The sequence below is a fragment of the Phalacrocorax aristotelis genome, chromosome 6, assembly GCF_949628215.1.
Source record: "Phalacrocorax aristotelis chromosome 6, bGulAri2.1, whole genome shotgun sequence".
In the NCBI taxonomy this organism is placed as follows: Eukaryota; Metazoa; Chordata; class Aves; order Suliformes; family Phalacrocoracidae; genus Phalacrocorax; species Phalacrocorax aristotelis.
Window position 1 is genome coordinate 55,420,420 of NC_134281.1, and position 18,881 is coordinate 55,439,300.

The 18,881-nt window shown below is 42.3% G+C and overlaps 1 protein-coding gene across 3 annotated transcripts; it reads right to left on the reverse strand.

Moving 5' to 3' along the window:
* Positions 1-2,435: 2,435 nt before the first annotated feature.
* MCOLN3 (mucolipin TRP cation channel 3) lies at positions 2,436-18,831 on the reverse strand. 3 transcript variants are annotated; one of them, XR_012661281.1, is made up of 14 exons: positions 17,146-17,282; positions 15,281-15,510; positions 13,307-13,474; positions 12,639-12,792; positions 12,078-12,162; positions 11,901-11,997; positions 11,200-11,299; positions 9,124-9,236; positions 8,894-9,043; positions 6,849-6,981; positions 6,646-6,768; positions 5,865-6,071; positions 5,365-5,494; positions 2,436-3,727 (listed from the first exon to the last, which is right to left on the reverse strand). XR_012661281.1 is itself a non-coding variant. In XM_075098043.1 (14 exons), the coding sequence occupies exons 2-14, from the start codon at positions 15,506-15,508 to the stop codon at positions 3,708-3,710; spliced, it is 1,677 nt and encodes a 558-aa protein (XP_074954144.1). In that variant the 5' UTR covers positions 15,509-15,510; positions 18,500-18,831; the 3' UTR covers positions 2,436-3,707. The 3 variants fall into 3 exon arrangements, 2 of the variants coding, with proteins under 2 accessions (XP_074954144.1, XP_074954143.1); XM_075098043.1 differs by lacking the exon at positions 17,146-17,282 and adding an exon at positions 18,500-18,831 and having other exon boundaries at positions 6,880-6,981; XM_075098042.1 differs by having other exon boundaries at positions 6,880-6,981.
* Between the last annotated feature and the right edge of the window lie 50 nt (positions 18,832-18,881).

Consider the following 18,881-nt stretch of genomic DNA (forward strand, 5'->3'; position numbering starts at 1 on the left):
GTATGAGCATATCTGGGTTTGATTTCTTCCTCTTTTGCATGCACACTGTTTACTTGAGAATATGCTTCTATCAAACATGGAAACAGGTACCTAGAAGCAAGTATGGCCCCCACCTCTCTCTTCCCCTCAGTGTAACTTCATTCTGTGAAGAGATCTGAGCTCTGCTGAAAACAAGAAGTTCTCACTACCTGGGCATATGCAAAACATTGGCATTGAAATTAGCCTTGGTATGGAAACAGCTGTTACACAAGTTTAGCACCCTGCAACTTATTTTCATGAGGAAATACTGACTCTCAGTATTTTTCAGACAATTCTTTCCAGACCCCAGTGAGAATCAGAACAAAGGAACTCTTTTACCCCTCCACACCTTCTATGACAGCGCTGAAAGCCATGTTTTCCTTAAAATGGCATTCCTAAGCATAATGAGTTCATCTGATGTGTTAATCTACTTCTTTGCTCTCCCCACCTGCATTTTACAGTTCTGTGTCTGCTTGATTGTATCAGAGGAAAGATAGAGATGTCTCCAGGATGCAGCTTTACATGTATTACTCGCCTTGCTAATGTTGAGATCACTGATAGTGTTGAAGTCATGAGGGGTGTTTTTTAGAATAAGATCTTGGTCACACTCCTTGGCTCTGCAAGGCCATAACCAGTACATCGTATATGACATGAAATAAGATTAAAAAGCCGCACCACACACGTGACAGCAGCGGCCACAGACCTGCTGGCAGAGCTGTGCTTCATCTCAAATGCAGCCAGTAGGCTAGATAACACAGCATCAACTGGCTGCTTCTCAGGTGAGCCAAATAGGCAGATGAAGATCCCAAATACCAAGGATCAAGCAGGTCAGAAATCTGGGCAGTGAGTGCTTAGATTGTTAGCAGCACCACCAAGGAGAATAATACAAGGTTTTCTTAAAAAAAACAAAATATAGATAGATCTCATATGTAATACAAGCGGTATTTATTTTTCCAGTCAGAACTGGACATTTTGAGCAGATGCAAGCCCATAACTTGTCAGGGTACCGTTCTTCTTTCCCCCAGGTAACAGCCTGCATCCATGGCCAGAAACAGCAATTGCTGCTTTGCTAACTTTATAAGCAGTTGTCCCTCTTCCTCCCACCCCATCCTATTCTTTGCTTTACCCATCCTTCTCCTAATTTAAAGTAGCCCTTCCCCTCTGGCTTCACACTGTGACCCTCCTCGTTACTGTTGGAAAGCAAGCTGCCTGTCATCAACTCTTCCTTCCCCAAACCCACACAGCTGCCAGCAATGCTAAATTAAAAGCTGTGTCGTCCAGCAGAAGTCACAGAGCATGGTTTTCCAATGAATTTCTATGCCTCAGTTGACTGACTTTTTAGCTGAGCACAAGTCATTACTTAAAGACTCTAACAGGGATTTCACTGCAAAACAGGCTTCACTGTGGAGTTTGCTCTTCAGGCAACAGAGACTAGTCTTCAGAGGAAGATTTCTCCTATTAGGAATTGAAAGAGTCTATATACAGAGTCTTTTCCTGCTCTGGGCTCACCCATTGTAGCTTTCCATGCCTTATGCTCACACTGCAGGATTATATTAACATGATTTCTCCCTGCCTCTATAAAACTTTGTAAGAATTTTACATTTTAGAGCTCTGTCAAATTTTGTTGGAATTTGTTGCCAATTTCATATTTACAGTGATGAAGCATATGCTCTGCCCCATTTCCAAACAAAATCAGGCTACTACTTGCCGTATAACCTTATTGGCAAGCAAAGTATTCCATAGCTGTTTACAAAATACACCTGCATTTTGAGCAAGTTGTTAATCTTTGCTTTCTCTTAACTCTGTATGAAAAAGCCTTGCTAAGAAATGAGCCCTCTGCTTTTCAATGATCTTAAAAGTGCTTGCCATCCTTGTCAGAATTCCTTGCGCAAGCTATGTTATACAATAGTGATGTGCACATTATATATTGTGTGCTGTTGAAGACCCATAAGGAGTTTAATGAATCAAAAGAAAATATGGTCACTTAAAATTTGCTTTTTGAGGCAAGATTGCCTTTAATCTCCTTGAAAAGCTTCAAAAGTCTTCAACCTTTGGTGACTGGTGGAAGACAAGGTCCTCAGTACAGATACTGTGAATAATCTGTTCTGTCTACGCCTTGTATTTGGTTTGCCTTTGCTGAATTTGAACTTCATGTAATGTACAATAGCATTTTTGTGTAAGGTTTAATACTTGCTTATTTATTTCCATGGCAAACTCTGAAAAGCTGTTAAACAGGATCAAACTGGGAACAGGTCCTCACCAGAGTACACGGGAACTATCCTGACTACAGGCGATGCAAGTTCACAGACTCCACACACTGTTTCGTGCCAGAAATTGCATATTGCTATTAAAAAAAAAGCTCCTATATTAATCTGGCAACATACTTACTCTTAAGATGAATACTGACACACCCGAATACTGCAGCTGGAAGTGTTTATTGTAGCACATTTACAATGTGTAAACATTCAGACAGAATGTGTTTAGTGTCCTCCACCTTTGTGCACAGCATTATACATTGTCACACATATCTACCGGACTGTTGCTCACAAATGAAAGTTATCTAAAATACGCTTCCCTGTGGTTTTCTATTCTGCTCTCAGACTGAATAGACTCTGGAAAATAAGGCATCCATTAAACGGTATCGCAGTCAACAAAGTGTATAAACTAAGTTGTCAAAACGGAACTTTTCTAAGATCTAATGTTTCACGCAGCCGCTGACAGTACTAGATTAGTAGGTTGGGAGGAAACGTCCAGTTTCTAAAGTGTTGACAGATATGACTCTCAGAGACTTATCTATTAAATACATATGTATTTAACTTAGTTTAGACTTAAGGTTTACAGACTTGTGTACCAGAGGAAGATTTCTAATTTAAAAAAATAGATATTTTGAAAGTGCTTTTGTCTGACTTTTCCTTTAAAAACATAAGGTCAGCACACTGGAAAGCTGAAGACTGTAACTGAGCCTACCCAGCACCAGCTATAGGAGATCATCTGCATTTCTCCACTCAACTCGCTCCTCGGACTTCTGGCCTGGCATATCCCTGGCCTCTCTGAGAAGAGTCTGCCACTTACATTAAGTGGTATTTATGTTTACAGAAATATTTAGTTTATGCTCTCAGCCATATTTGAATGGCTTGTGCATCAATTCACTGTAATGCCTCCAGAAACAAATTACACCGAATTTCATAGTTTTATTTTATTTTTACTATGACTGTAGATAAACAAAAAATGCTGAGGGCTCTAGAGTGAGCCTTCATTCATTCTGTGCCGGGTCAGCCATAGCTAGATAATGCCTGTGGTACTGAGGACTAGGTTGGTGTTCAAAGTTGCAGTCCAGTGCTATTTCTACTTATAGTTGAAAGCTACTGCATTTCTAGTCTACTCATATAATCTAGCCAAGTCTCTGAACACAGACAGCTTTTTAATGCCCTTTGCATTCTAGCACAATTTAACTGAGGAAACAAATAGAACAAATCTAATAAAAAACCAAACCCCCAAAACTCCTGAACTAGCAATGAGTGCGTAATCAGAAAGACTGTAAGTTTATCACAAGCTTCTGCCACAAGCTTACACTATTTTTTGAGAAAAGCAAATTCAGGCTTTAGGTATAAGGTTTTCCACCAGCTCCAATGTCCAGTTCTTGCAACGTGTGCTGCTTTAAAGCCTCCATGATACACTGCTACAATCCGTTAAATATGTTCACTAGGACCTGTACAGGAGAGGGGGAAAAAAGTTGTCAGATGCATGCATCAAAATAACAGTTTCATTGTACAAGGAGCCTTAAAAATGCATCTGAACTATTTAGTTTCCAGTTTGACATACACTGATAAGAAACTGCTATGAACCACCATGAAACATGTGAAAGAATTAAGGGAAGCGTTGTGTGTCCTGTAGGACTATATGACTGTTTGGAGAGCAGAAGCCATAAAACTGATAACTCAACATCCCACTCGAGATACTTATTTATTTCTACTGACTATTTGTTTCAAAGTAAAACCAGAAAGCTACAGTACTGAGCTAAAGGAGCAATGTCCAGTATTTGCTGGTAACTGCAGCGTCAGCTCCTGGTCTAGCTTCTAGTGAAAGACACACACGATTTCCAGTTTGTAACAGCAATGTGCATAGCATAAGGCATGCATGTGGATCAAGACATTTTGGACCAGGATAAAATCATTAAAAAGTAAGTAATCAGTTCAGGAAACCAGGCTCTGAAACCTGGCACTTAAATGCCTGCGGCTCTGAGTCCAGGGCACTGCTGGCTGCCTGATGCTCCTGATGAAAAGTTGGTTGAGAGTAACCAAGTTTTCCTTTCCGAATGCTCTTCTAGAGTCCTCATCCCCACCTCCAAGTCAGTGGGAGAAGTATTACATCCCCACCCTGTCCCACCTCACGTTGGCTTTCTTGCCTGGTTCAACTGAGAGGTATGTGCAGAAAAGGAAATATTAACATTTCAGTGCCCTTTACTCAGGAGTAAGACACCCTGCTCTGCTTCATCCCACACTTTCACTTCAAGAAAGGCACTTGGTTGGAACGGTGGCTCTCTGCTTTGGAGTCTCTGACTGCAGGCTCTGCTCTCCCCCTGCTCCAACAGATGTCCCCTTCTCTGCCTCCCCCCGAAATATATTCTACCTGGCATATAACAATATAGCACACCAGAAAAGCCCAATACCAAGGGGCTACAAATGCCTTTGATCTTTTTAATCAAGCTGCAAATAATTTAAGGCTCCCCCACCAAGGGACCCTTTATCAAGCAAGACTCAAGAGTTGCTACCAGCCAGGTTAAATATAAACCACGTATCCTGCAATCAGTATTCCTGAAGAAACAAAACTTCAAATAACTGAAGCATTAAGCTCTACATAGTGGAAGTTAGGCAATCCTTTTCCAAGTGCTGTGATAATATCTTCAACCACATGCTATCTCCCCAGCTTTCATGCCTGCTATCATTTAAGTAAGGACGCCTTAATGTACGACGTATCCTTAAAATGATGACACTGAATGAGTTCAGCAAGTTCTGACTATTGCGATAAGTACAGGAAGTGTTAATGCTTGCGCATTATACATACAAGGTTCCTCAGCTACTGTATATATTATCTTTCTGTATTATTTTTCATATGATAAGTAATTCTTAATTTTAAAGTTTCCTCACCTCTCCTTAGGAGTTTGTTGGCCGCAGACATTTCACTGAAGTGCTCCATTCTAGAGCATTAGGAATAGTTCAGGATTTTTGTGGGGGTTTTTGACACTCCCCAAATTTAAGTACTCTTCATAAACATTATACCAGGGGCATTTTGTGGTGTGTTGCTTTTGCATATACTTTAATGTATAATTTTAACATAGGTACGTACCGTTACAACAACAGAAGAGAGATACAGAACTCTCATCCTCTAACCTGTACCTGCCGGAGTTTGGTAAGTCTGTGCACTGTGATATGAACCTCTGAAGTTCTGTCTCTGGAAAGCCATCTTGCTGGTAGTGCTAAAAATTGATATTTAGTTAAACCTTTAGCAGAGCAAAACCACACAATAACCCAAATCCTCCCCAGACCACTTTTCAGACATTGCTTAAGCCAGAATTTAGAAGATTCAGAGAACTGAATATGAAACTACTACTTTTTTTGTAGATATTTAACATCCATTGGGGCAGGAAATCAGATAGGCTTGTAAGAAAACTGAAGTAGGGAAGGACTAAAAACCTCCTGTCATCGCTCTGCACCCTCAAAAGTGGCCATTATATTTGTGCTTTAAATTGGCGTGCACGGCAAGTCAAAATATTGATGGAGATGAGAGTCTTGATAACACCAGTGTGGCATTTTTATTCCAAATGAAGAGTAAGAGTTCATGCTTACCTTGACAGTTTCATATGTATCTGTAATGAGCGCAATGAAGAGACTCAGCACCATATAGATGAACAGGCTGATAAAGGAGTAGAGGTAGATCCTACTGAACAGCCAAACCAAGTAACTCTTCTGCTGCATTTTTGCAAAGGTTGCAAACATGTCATCTCCATTGATCAGTGAAAAAAGACATTCAGAAACCATGTTCAGAGAGCGAAACTAGAGAGGAGGGAAGAGGACAAGGACATCTGTCACTGCTTTATTTGGCTCCAAAGACTGTACATAACATAAAGAATATACACAGCTGCTGACCGGCTGCCTCAGATCTCTTTGTACGCCATGGGTATGACAAGGTGTAAACAGTAAAACATTTGAGGAATGAGCAAAGTTTGTCACCTCCTGTACAGAAACATTCAATTCATTCACCTGTAAACTCCTACAGGAGCAGGTAAGCCAATTTCACTTTTAAAAGGGATAAGGATAAAGTCTCCGAAGCTTTAGTCTGACAGCAGTGTTCTGCAAAATGAAAATGATTTCTCAAAACACCAGCATGTGATTGGGAGTCACGGCAGCTTCCACTTCTGACTCAGAGCTTTTATAACTTGAGGAAAGTCTGACTGAGTCATGGAAATCAGACTCCTCAAACAGAGCAGCATCATGTTGAAGATGCACTATTCCTATATTAAGGGAAGCCGTGGCATGGAGTCTTAGAAGACACCAGTAGAAATCTCTCTCATGTGTTTGGAATCCATTCTGTTATTCCAGTTGTCCTTTTTCATGTTAAGTATATTACCTTCACATGGTATGGTCCCAGTACAATCCAGCCACAGAAACAATAGCCCAGGTAGATCATAGCAGCACAACAGCAGAACCTCATTACGTTGGGTAATGCTGCTCGCAGTGTTAGGATGAGGAGCTGCACAAAGCAATGCAAACAGTTAGAATTCAACCAGGCTTTTCTTCCAGTCATCTTATAGCAACAAACAGAATAAATACCAACAGCACGAAGATCCCAGAAGATCCTTACATTATACTTCTGAAAGAAACCTAGGTAGCGAATGACTCCAAGCCACACAAGCATAGTGGATGTTCCTAGGAGTATGCTACAGACATCATAACTTGTCAGACTCTGAAAAGACAAGAAAAAAGAAAAAAGAAATCAACTATTATAACAACTAAATTGCAACTCTTATTACTACAAAGATCTGTTAAGAAACACTGCTTTCCTCGGCAATTTCTCCCGTTAGTGTGCATTAGAGAGCAGAAGTCCCACCAAAGAGCAAGGGCACTTTCAAGTGTAACTCATTTCACATGGTTTTACATATGGCCGTTTGGAGAACAGACTTTGACAGGACAAGGTTCATTTGCAAGGCCAAGAGCGCAGCTGCTCTGCAGGTGCAGAGACACCCGCTCCGTGCCTGGCTCACCAAGACCTGCAGAGCGGCACTGCAAGCATTTTCATGCTGCTTCTAGACCTGCAGCAACTGCTTCTGGAATCTTCACTGACAGATTCACCAGAGCAGCTTGGGAATCTCTCCACTGCATCCCAATGGACAGTGTTGACGTGACTTTAGAACCACAGACCAAAGAAGGTTCTTCCAGTATGCCGGCAAGGCAGTTTTTAAAAAACAGCATGACTTGTCAGCAGAGCTCAGATGCACGCTAAGGAAGATCCTGTTAGGTAGCTGGGAACTGTGAGGTGTAGGAAGTTATCAAGGAGAAAACTAATTAGCTTCTAATTCATTCTAACCAGAACTTTTCACCTATACATACTGGCCTGTTTTCATCCAAGGCAGTATATATCCTGTTCCCTGAACTGCAGCTCTATTCTGAAATGGATCATGACAGCTTACATGAATAAGAAGTTTCACTGTTTTCTGTTCTTATTCTTCTAAGAGTTGGCTAACCTTTTATATTAGCATAATTAATCTACAGCTTGACAAAAACCAAATTTAGGCTACTTTAATGTGAATTTGTTATTCAGCCATTAACTTTCACACAATAACATGGAACAAGATCTTGTTATTATAGTCCACAAGGCTTGCAAAATGAAGTGAAATATACCTGTAGAGAAGAGTTTTAGCAAAATACTGTCTTAGAAAAGGTACGTATATAAATAGATATGTATTTATATAGACAAGGTACCGGAATCCCAAATGTAAGGTCTTACTCCAATCTTGTTCTCGTCTTCACTTCTCCCAAAGCAGGATGGAGCTATCTTAGCCAACTTCCTCATAGCTTCATTCTACTCCTAAGAACTGATTTTATAGTTCCTAAGGTAAGATAGGGCAATTTGTACAGGGCATTTATGATAGTCAAGCTGTCACCAGATGGATTTCAGGCCCATCCTTTTATCATTACTGTCCAAAGTCTGTTGTGTTGCAATGTCACACTTCAAAGTCTGCTACAGATTTGGTGAAAAACAACATTATCTGAATATTAGAGTGCTTCAGGATAGCATATTGTAATAGTTTTTCTTCCCTAATTCTGGCTGCACATAATACGTTTCCAAAATATTTTTGTTTTCTATATCAAGTTAATTTTAGAAACCTAAGGCCTAGAACCTGGCTGTGGCTGACTGTTATGTACATGCTGGAAACCAGAAGCTGGGAAAGCAGCAAAGTGATGTTTAAGGAGAGAGTTTCTGTGCTAGTTAAACACTTGTTAAATGGGGAACAGAAAGTTAAATGCTAAATTAAAAAAATAAAATCCATCAAATAAGCAAATATAAGTGGTCCCAAATGGGGAAGGGAGAAAGTCAACAGTCTAAAACTTTCAGAGGTGAAGTTCATTTTATTCCTTGGAGTCACAAAGGAGCAAAGATAATTACAACTATAATATCTAGTGATACCTGGAGTTTTTAAATTTCACAACTGAGAAGAACATATCTCAGTTATAATTCCAGAGGAGAAGATAAGAGTTTTAAAATTTTGCGCCGCTCAGAATCAAGTATAGCCAGCCTAAAGTCCTCCTAGAGATTTAAACCTAGCTGGGACAGAAACAATCAGTTGTACTTCCACCTGACAGTGTAAAAAGCTTACCTTGGCTTGTATCTCCATCTTTAGAGTTGATCCAACAATAGTTAAGACATCACTGACCATAATCAGGATGTACCATCCATTGACAAATTCCATTTGATCGCTGAAAGATACTTCTTTCTTATAATAATATAGGAAAAAGCTTACAAACTCCTAGGGGAAAGGAGGAAAGAAAAAAGTTAATCAGACTTACACAAGCCATGAAAACTTTCCAAGGAACGAGTTGTACCCACCCTTTGGAGCTGAATTCCTTTCACCACTGATCGTGTGCAAAGGATCAATGAGGCCAAACAAGTCAATATAACAAAAGCATCAAAGATCATCATGTAATGAGTGTTCTTCTGTACTGCAAGAACAAAAACGTACATGTTTATCATCAGGTGCATTTCAGCTTGTTGAATATCTCGAGTATTGAATTAAGAATCAAGTTTGGATGTTAACTATGCTTATACAGCTGAATTAAGAAAAATCTTAGCATTTTCCCACAAAAGTTTATCTGACATATTTTCATGAGAGACACAAGTGCATCTGTGCCACAGATACCACATCAAAAATATACCAGAGCATGAGTGCTTTTACAGCCCCACAGAATTAGAGCTGGGAGTTGTCCATTTCACAAGCACTGGAATGGCCTTGGAGTGACAGAACTTGTAAAAAAAAAAAAAAATCCCAGGAACTTCACAGCATGTATCTTCTCTTCCAGACCTGTATTTAACTATCAGATAGCTTTTCTGTCCTAGGGCAGTGCAGATAATTTGCACTGCTGCTCAGCTAGCCAAGACCGACATTGAGCTAGACATGAGTTCTCCATCTCTTATGTTACTAAAATTCATATTCTTGCTCAACTAAGGTCAACTTTTGCACCAAGTCTACTGCTAGACCTCTTTTTGGTTTTTGTACCTATCATACAGGTGAAACTAGATGAGGCAGTGTAAGGATTAGATTTTTAATGCTAAAAGAGTGATTGAGAAAAATTTGAAACAAATCAATGCTAAATTTGCAAGAAGATGCAGCAATTCTCCAAAATGGGATGCTGAACTTCTAGTTGACTTCACAAACTGCACTGCTCACAAAAATCCCTCCTACTTCTCGCTTATACCAAAGCCACTAACACATGTACTGTTGCCATTTAAGCTGGTTTTGCAGTGTTGTCCAGAACACCAACAACTTTTATTGTCCAATTGCAATCATTACCTTTGTATTTCTCCTTGGCTTTCAGAAAAAAATACAGGGTACTCCAGGAGATGATTTTGAAAACTGTTATGGGGCAATCCACACAGATATCAAACATGGATTATTACAGAAGCCAACATCAAAACCATGTTGTACGGCTGCACTAGCAATCTGTGAGAGGCAGCATGCCATCTGGTGTGCATTTATAACACAGCAGCTAGCAAAGCTAGTTGATAAAGAGCGTTCAGTGGAATGAGTTTGCATAAGTGGTGTTTTGTACTCTGTGATGCATTTCATTAAATTCCCCAAAATTAATTCCCATCTGAATCTTTTTTTAAAGAAAGTCTCTTTTTTCACTACCAGCTCTTCATTTCTTAATGCAGGCTTTGCAAAGGGGAAAGTGGCCAAGTAGAAAAAATGGACCTGATTCATCCTATTGCTTACTTCAGGAAAAAAATTTAAATATAAGTGGAATTGAGAGTCCTGGAAAGCGTCTGCCTTTCAAAGAGTTTACCTTCTCTAATCAAAAAAGATCTCAGACAGTACTTTGATCAGACCCAGTAGCTGCCAACAAAGGGTGCTCTTGCGAGTAACTTTTTAAGAGATTATTTAACCCTACTGTGCATCTCAGTTACACCCAAATACACACCAAACAACACTTAAGCAGCAGTAAGAAGTGCTTCTAGCCATTCCACTGTAGCAAGCCTTAGCAACAGTGCTTCCTTATCTTTCCTGGTGCCAAGTCCTGAAATAAGAGTGAATCCGTTTCAACTTTCCACCGCTATCGTATGTCCTTCTGTTGCCTGATGCTAGAATAACAGTTCACAGCCCTACCTTAAGCAATGAGGTGCGTTAAGTTCAGTAGCCAAAGCCAGAAGCAAAAATTTTGGTTTGACAGTGTCAATGGTGCAAGGTTTGAGAACTGCTGTGGAAAGTATTGGTGTGGCTGCGTTCCCAGATTTCAGATCAGAGGCTGAAGAACAACAGTTCCTCAGAAAAATCAGGATTTAGAGCGCACCCACTAGAGAATGTATGTCAATAGTGCCTCATCTTTTAACAAAGAAATAGGTTAACAAACATTGTGCTACTGTGGCAAAAGTTTAGCATGAATATTTGAACACATTGATGTCACTTACTTGATCCAGAAACATGCCAGTCTTTACATTCCCTGATCGCTATGTCATTGTCTAGACTTATTTTAATTCTTCCACTGTGTGCTTTATTATCAAACACTATCTGTATTAACAAGAAAAAAAAAAGAGCATGTCTTAGTTAAACCATTACATGTGAAGCACACTGTATTGTTAAGCTTGCATAATGAGTCAGAATAATTCTCCTAGGGGAGAAGTTACGAAACTTGTTTAGGCTTAAGGTAATTCTAGTTTATTCAAATAAATGCTGTCAAAGTGAAAGACAAATCTGGCAAACCATGTATTTGCCATAAATTGCTTGATCAAATAGATACTAGGTGAAATTCTTTTAAACTACAGCTTTATTCCTCAATGATCTGAAAACGACCTTTCCTAGAAGCATCTCTCTAAAGGGAAGAGGTTTATGCTTTCGTTATACTTCAGATGGATTAGAGAACAAAAGGCTGTAAGCCAAGCAAGTGCTTCAGGACCACATCACCAGCACTCAAAGCTTAACCTCCCACAGTCACAACCAGCGGTTATTTTCAGGGTACACTAAGCCATGACACACAGCAATCCAGACACCCCTGGGACCAGTCAGTGGTGCCCAACGCTGTTCAGAAAACATCTGCACTGGCTGCGCATGGTAAACTAGCAAGGACGATTTCTTGTTTTGACAGAAAGACAGAGGGCAGGCTTCCATGTACCGTCAGAGTGAAATCGTAACAGTCAGGGAGCTCGTGGTGACGAACGGTCTGGAGGTTGATTGCCTTCAGATTGAACATGAGCTGCACTGTCACCAGTCTGCAAGAGAGCTTTGTGTTAGCTTTTCACAGGGAAAATGCATGAATACCCCAATACAGGAGGGGCAGATTCCTCCTCACCTGTGGAAATCCAGAGTGAAATTCAAATTGTGCTTTCCCACTGTTTTGTTGTCCAACGGCGTCATTGGCTCAATGTACAAGCAGTCTGCAATGGATAAGTACTCACAACAATATCTTATGGGTTATCACGCTCTTTAGCTGTAATCTGCCTTTCCCACTCCCAAGGCTGGAAAGAGCTGTTGAGTACACCAGGCAAGATAGCACGCTTAAGCGAGGAGTCATTTGGGAAGTTAGCTGACAAATACATCAGCTTCCCTGAACCAGCCAAGTTATTCGTCCTGAAGTCATAGGGAAGGCTCCTGAAACTAGCCTGAAACACTTGTATTAGATGGTCATCAGTGCTAACGGCTCATCACTTGTTTTGTGGCAGTAGACATAAAGGACTATTACCTTGGAGGTGAGGGCTAGAGGTTAGTTACACAGTAGTTTTCTTGCCAGTTTTGGCTGGTAGTAAGTTCAACACAGATCATTTGATAGGTCTATACAATACTGGATGTTTACAAGAATTCATCATACAGGTAGGGTCCCTCCTCCCACAGAACAATAGCTTAGTTTCATTACCTGTCACAATCTCTGGGTCTATATCAAAGGTGTCATTTCCAGGACAGATGATTCCTCGCTTGTAGAACTGCTGACACACCGCCAGAGCTGTCTCTTCTGCTCCCCTCTTCTCATAAGCATGGTTTCCAATAGAAATGTTGGGCAGCTGTAAGTACTAACATTCAGAACAGACAAACTAACTTAGATGGCACCAAAACTGTTAGTGTCTGGGAAAAAAAAATTTAGAAGAGCATGGATCTGTGCCATAACCCATCTTTTTTATTTAAAAGGTCACCTAAAGAACTGGGAAACCTACACCACACTACAGATGAGTCCTCAAATACTTTAAGGTATTTGACAAAAACAATTAGTGCAGGATTTGGATCTAAATACCTTTTTGCTTATTATTTTTTTCTCTTTACAGTCCTTACTAGAAGGCCTACTTTGTTATTTTCAAAGCACTCTGGCTCAAATACAAGGCCTGTATTTAGAGCAGAATTAATATACTGATTAGCTTTAAGATTGTCGCCACAAGTCCAACGCTCTGGCAATGATGGAAAACCTGAACAAGTCAAAATTCTAGTCTTAAGCAACTGGCAATTTCAGACACCATCAGGGAAGGTGGAAGAAGAAAAAAGTACAAAGGTAAAGAGCATATGTATTGTATACATTGCAGTGACAATCCTTACCTGGTTTATTGCGAAGAATATCTGGTCATAGACATCTGTTTGCGTGTATACAGCATAGGTATCATCCATTCTGTCCATGTATCCTTTCAAGAAGAGATGTTTGAATGCAACAGTATTCTCTTCTTTGAAGGCAACCACCATTTGGTTGCTCAATCCAAAAACCACCAGCTGAAAAAGACATATTTCCTGTTCAAACACAAAGTTGGCTTCTGGATTAACATGCGAATCCTGTCCTGCAAACAGCCACTCTTTCATCACGCTGACCGACACAGCACTTACAAGCAGGCTACTCCATTTCACAGCTGGTTAAAAGAAAGTTTGGCTTTAGGAAACAATGGGTTTCAAGAATGTTCCTTCAACATGTTTACCATTATCTTGGCCAAGGACTTGCATTTTTACAAAGAAAGGATACCATTTCAAATTCAAGCTACCCATATAGTGTTACACGTGCTTTGTTAGTTCAGCCTGACATTAGTATGACTTGCCTTGGGGAATATCAGTGTACCTCAGCCAAAAAGGCAGGACAGAACTTAACCAGGCCCCACTCTGAAGTCCTTACTCCAGTGCAGAAAAGGCAAACTGAGGACAACTCAGAAAAACAAACATCCCTCCCTCAGGTTTGGGTGAAAGGTGCTTCAAGAATAACTATCAAAACTGTGCTTGTAACAGAATAACCTCTGAAGCTGTTAAAAAAAATATTGCCATTGTTAATGAAAAGTTAGCGTAAAACCCTGCAAGCTACTATCCAGGCTGGAAAAGGTTTCTAGAAGAATGTGATGTATTGTTTGTGGGAGCTTGCAGTTCTCTTCAGTGACTGTTGTTTGGAAACCTAGAGTCAGGAGTATTGTGAAGAAACTAATCAGAGATAAGTCTTGACTCAGTAGTCTACAGATTAGTTTTATTGTCACAATGCAAACTGGATATATAGGTTTTGATAAGGATAACTCAGTTACAGAGATACTAAAATGCTCTGTGGGCGAGCTCAGTGTGCTAGGCACCAGCAAATCAACAGTGCTAAGATTGAATTACCTACTGGCAGATTTTCTCTGAAAAGGCTAAATCAGCATTAGCGTCTTTCTTATTTAGGTTCTTCCACCATCTAATTTTATTGTTATTTGCAAAATGGGACAGATGACAATCAGAGGGTGATGATACATTTCAAACTAAAGCGGTAAGTAAGGGATACAAACATACTGCCAGATGTCTAGCAGAAGAATTATTATTCCTGCAGATTGTCCCATCATTCATGCAACTGTGGAAAACACTCTTCTCCATACTTGTATTATCATAGCACTGACACCACCAGGAATGTAAATCACATGTGGGCAACTCTGAAGGATCATCATCTGAGGTGTTAGAAAGATTTTATGAGACACCTTCTTCCTCCTTAACCACAGACCTCTGAGACAAACAGTTGCATCTGAGGCAGCAGATAAACATGTTATATGAAATCTGTAGTGCAAGGCTGGGTGAGAGGAAGAGTGGGGAAAAAATTCTGGGTTTTTTCAATACAGGAGATTGTAAACCATACGCAAGATATAAGGTAACATCATGAAAAAGCTACCAATTTCAGTTGTTATCACTGTGATATTGAAACACAAGTGACTCGTCCTTCCCTCAAACAGAAGCACACTCAGAATGAAGAAGGTATTGGGAGGAACAGATGTGTAAGGATGACATCCTTTGGGGGACAAAAATATAGGGAAAGGAAAAAAAAAAGTAAAGTAAAAAGTAGATTAGAGCCCTTAAACATGGTTCCTTTCTTCTCTGCTCTTAGGAAAGCTACCTTTCAGTCAACAGTTTTAGTAGAAAATTATGCCATCTGAGATCTAAGCTACACATATACAACTAAAATAGTTTTGCAGTCTATCCTCTCCCTGTGTCTGCACCACACCAGGAATAGCATTTGTCACCTGCACTCCTTATCTGAATCCCCATGGGCCAAGAAGAGTCCCTGCTACCCTTGTTACTCACCTGAATAGTAACCATTGCTATTTTGAGTAGCTGAATCCCAAGTTTCCAAGGTTTCCTGCCCCGAGCCCAGAATTTCTCACAAGGGTTCATAAAGAAGAATTTTAACTTCCTTCTGAGCTGGTCTTCCAAAAGCCCCTCCTGTGATACTGACAGATGTCGTTTGTAGCTGCAAAGATTTTCATCATCATGAGCACTGCAGCCGCTCACAGCCACTTCAGGGTTTTCCATTTCTGAAATGAAGAGAGGTCCACATCAGTTGGAAAACATGCAAGCATGAATACAGTAGCATCAGATCAGTCTGCGCTGACAACCTGGACTCCAAAAGCGTTCACCTGTGAAAGGCACTTGCACCTTACACTGAGTTTAGGACCTTGCTCATAGTATTGCACATGTTCTGCAGAATCCAAACAGAAGTTTGGGCAAGCTCTTCAATTTGCAGACAGGCTGTCAGGACATTTATTTAATAGTGGAATTTCTGTCCCTTTGGAATTATGGAGTCACTTGCTAAAAACCTCTTCCTCTCTCACTCTCCAACAACATCATCTATGCAAGACATCCTGACTCATTTCCTTCTGCGTCCAGAAGAGCACCAAAAGCCTCTCATGAACATTTACTCTTCTGGAAAACTTATCTACTTCTGTAGCTAGTATTTTCCCCTGCTGTCAGCCTGCTGTCCAGTCCTTGAAAGAAACAGCATTTTCAAGACAGAGAGCATTTTTCTTAGACATTAGTAGTACCATCATTTGCTCTTGGAAATGGAGACCCAGCATGCCAAATTGCAATTCAGATAAATTACCTGAGCGCGTTGACTTGTCATTTAGCAAGATTGTATCTATTTCTTCAGCCATAAAAGACTGAAAGCAAACCGATCATGGTCATGAACCAGACAAAAAGGCCAAAAGATAATTGTAGTCACGTGTCGTGATTAGCCAGAAAGGCTCGTATTTTAGATGAGTATGAGGGGAAAGATTAGAAGAGAACCTTATAAACATTGTGAGATGTTACTCTCTAGAGTATTCAACGTGTTTAGATGTTAATCTGTTACTAACTTTATTGACTCCCAAACATTTTATAAATGCTTTATAAAGTACTTCAGAGGTAGCCAGGAATACTTATTTCAGATAAAAGACTGTTGAAGTTAAGAAAAGAGGAGACAGGCTAGGTTTTGAATGAATTTAAAGATATGCTATATTAGACAAATTATTTTTAATTTGCAGAAGAAAAGTTTCTTATATAACTCAAACAAACAAAAAAAAAAACAAACTACCAAGATTAGTTTTTAAAAACGCATAGATTGCATCCGCTCTCCTCAGGCAGCCGTTGCACACACCAGAACACAAGTCTGTTTTCAGACATAAATCAAGACCTTCACTTTCCCCAGGTGTCGGAGAGGGCAAGGAAAGTTTTGAATCAGCAGTTTAACACTAAGAATAGCCCCATAAATAGGCTTAAAAAAAACAAAAAATTCAGCTCCTGTTTTATCAGGTCTCCATTGTCCGGCGGGATACAGTGTGCCACAGTTTCCACTCATCTTTCTTACAGCTGATCAGTCGTTTCTAAGTTAAGCCCTACTCTGATACTGCGATATTCCTGTCAATGTAGGTGCTTGATTTAAAATATATATACACACACACACACATATACACTTCTTGACCTCACGGTATCGGCTTGAGAAGACGTTCCATCACACGCAGGATGTATTTTCTCCTCAGCCTGTGCAGAGACGCCCTGGTTGCACGAACGGGCTCCGCAGCCCAGGGGGTCACGCAGCGGGGCCTGGCTCGGGGGGTCCCCGGCCCCCCGCCGGCCCCTGCCCGCCCCAGCCGCCCTGCCCAGCCGTTACAAGCGTCAACAAACGCACTTACCGCCGGTCGGGGCTTGCACCGGTTCACCGCGGCGCCCCGAAGGCAAAGCTGGAGGCCGGGGACGCCCCCCCCGGTTCCCCCCACGCACCCCCCGCACCGCTTCGTGCTTTTAAGTAAAAGCCTCCGGCGCCCCTGCCAGCTGGGCCGCCCTCCGGCCGCCGAGGTCCGGCTGCTCCCCGGCCTCCCGCCCGCCCTGGCGGCGCGGCGCGGCGCGGGGCTGCCGGTGCCGCGGGGGCTGCCGTGGGAGCGCCGTGCCCGGGGGACGCTGCCGGCCGCCACCACCCCCCGCGCCCGCCCCCGCTCCCGCTACCCCGCCCCCGCTCCCGCCCCCGCGCCCTCCCGGCCGGCGCGGCTCCGCTGGGGGCAGGGCTGGGGGGCTCCGCCGGCCCCCGCCATCCCCCCCGGGCCTCTGGGGCTGGGCTGGGCTGGGCGATGCCGGGCTGTGTGATGCTGTACTGGGTTGTGTGATGCTCTGCGATGCTGGGCTGTGTGATGCTGGGCTGGGCTGGGCTCTGCTGGGCTGGGCTGTGTGATGCTGTACTGGGCTGGGCTGGGCTGTGCTTGGTTGGGCTGTGTGATGCTGTACTGGCCTGGGCTGTGCTCTGCTTGGTTGGGTTGTGTGATGCTGTACTGGGCTGGGCTGGGCTGGGCTTGGTTGGGCTGTATGATGCTGTACTGGCTGTGCTGGGCTGTGCTCTGCTTGGTTGGGCTGTGTGATGCTGTACTGGCTGTGCTGGGCTGGGCTCTGCTGGGCTGGGCTGTGTGATGCTCTGCGATGCTGGGCTGGGCTTGGCTGACCTATGCACACAGGCACACGCGGCCTTCTGCTGCACGTGACTGACGGCTCTCTACGCTCGATATACTTTCTTTAGGATGGCAATGCCATCTCCAGTTTATTAATTTAGGCTCCTGCATCACGAGGAAAAAGGTAATGCTTATGTTATAATTAGCTGTGTCCCATCTATAATAAAAAAACCCTTTCTGGTTACAGAATTGTAGTTATGAAGGGCAGCCAGCGGTGCAGGGAACAAAGCGAAATGACTGATGTGTTTAAGTCATTCCACTTATATGCAATTAAGCCATTAAGGTTATTAACCAGACTTCAAAGAAATCAGTCTCCTGTCCTGGGTCTTGGCCGGTTTCACTGCCCTGCAGAAGTGTTCACTTTGGTGTTGCTGCCTGATGGGAGGTAGTGCCTGGGATAAAGCCCCGGTTACGGTAACTGCGCCCAGTCACCACCTGCCTAATTCCTGCTGCAAGTACCCACGGGACCACTGGTGTAAAACGAGGAGGTGAAATAAGGACGAGGTAAAAAACAAGGAGAGTAGCAGGCATTTTAAGACAGGCAACTTACTGGCTTTAGAGAGAAGACAGCGTGGATCCTTCCTGCCTACCGTGAGGAGGGTGGGTGCTCCTTGGAGTGCCACCAAGGACCAGCATTGGGTGCAACACAAGCACGGAGGGAAAAAGGTGCTCCGGGGCTCCTGTGATTTACATTGCAGCAAAGCAAACAATTATTTTTATGCATCAAAAATATGAAAGATATGGAACACAAATCTTCATATTATCAGATCCCATCGAATCGCCTAACCCTCCTTCCCAGCTGGAGAGGCCCCAGCGCTACCTGGCAGCTGATGGCGAGGTGCTGGCGCGGGGGGACTCGCTGCCGCCTACAGACCCCATCATGCTCTGCGCCCCACTCGCCCAGGCGGCCATAAGCCTCCCGCGCACAGCAT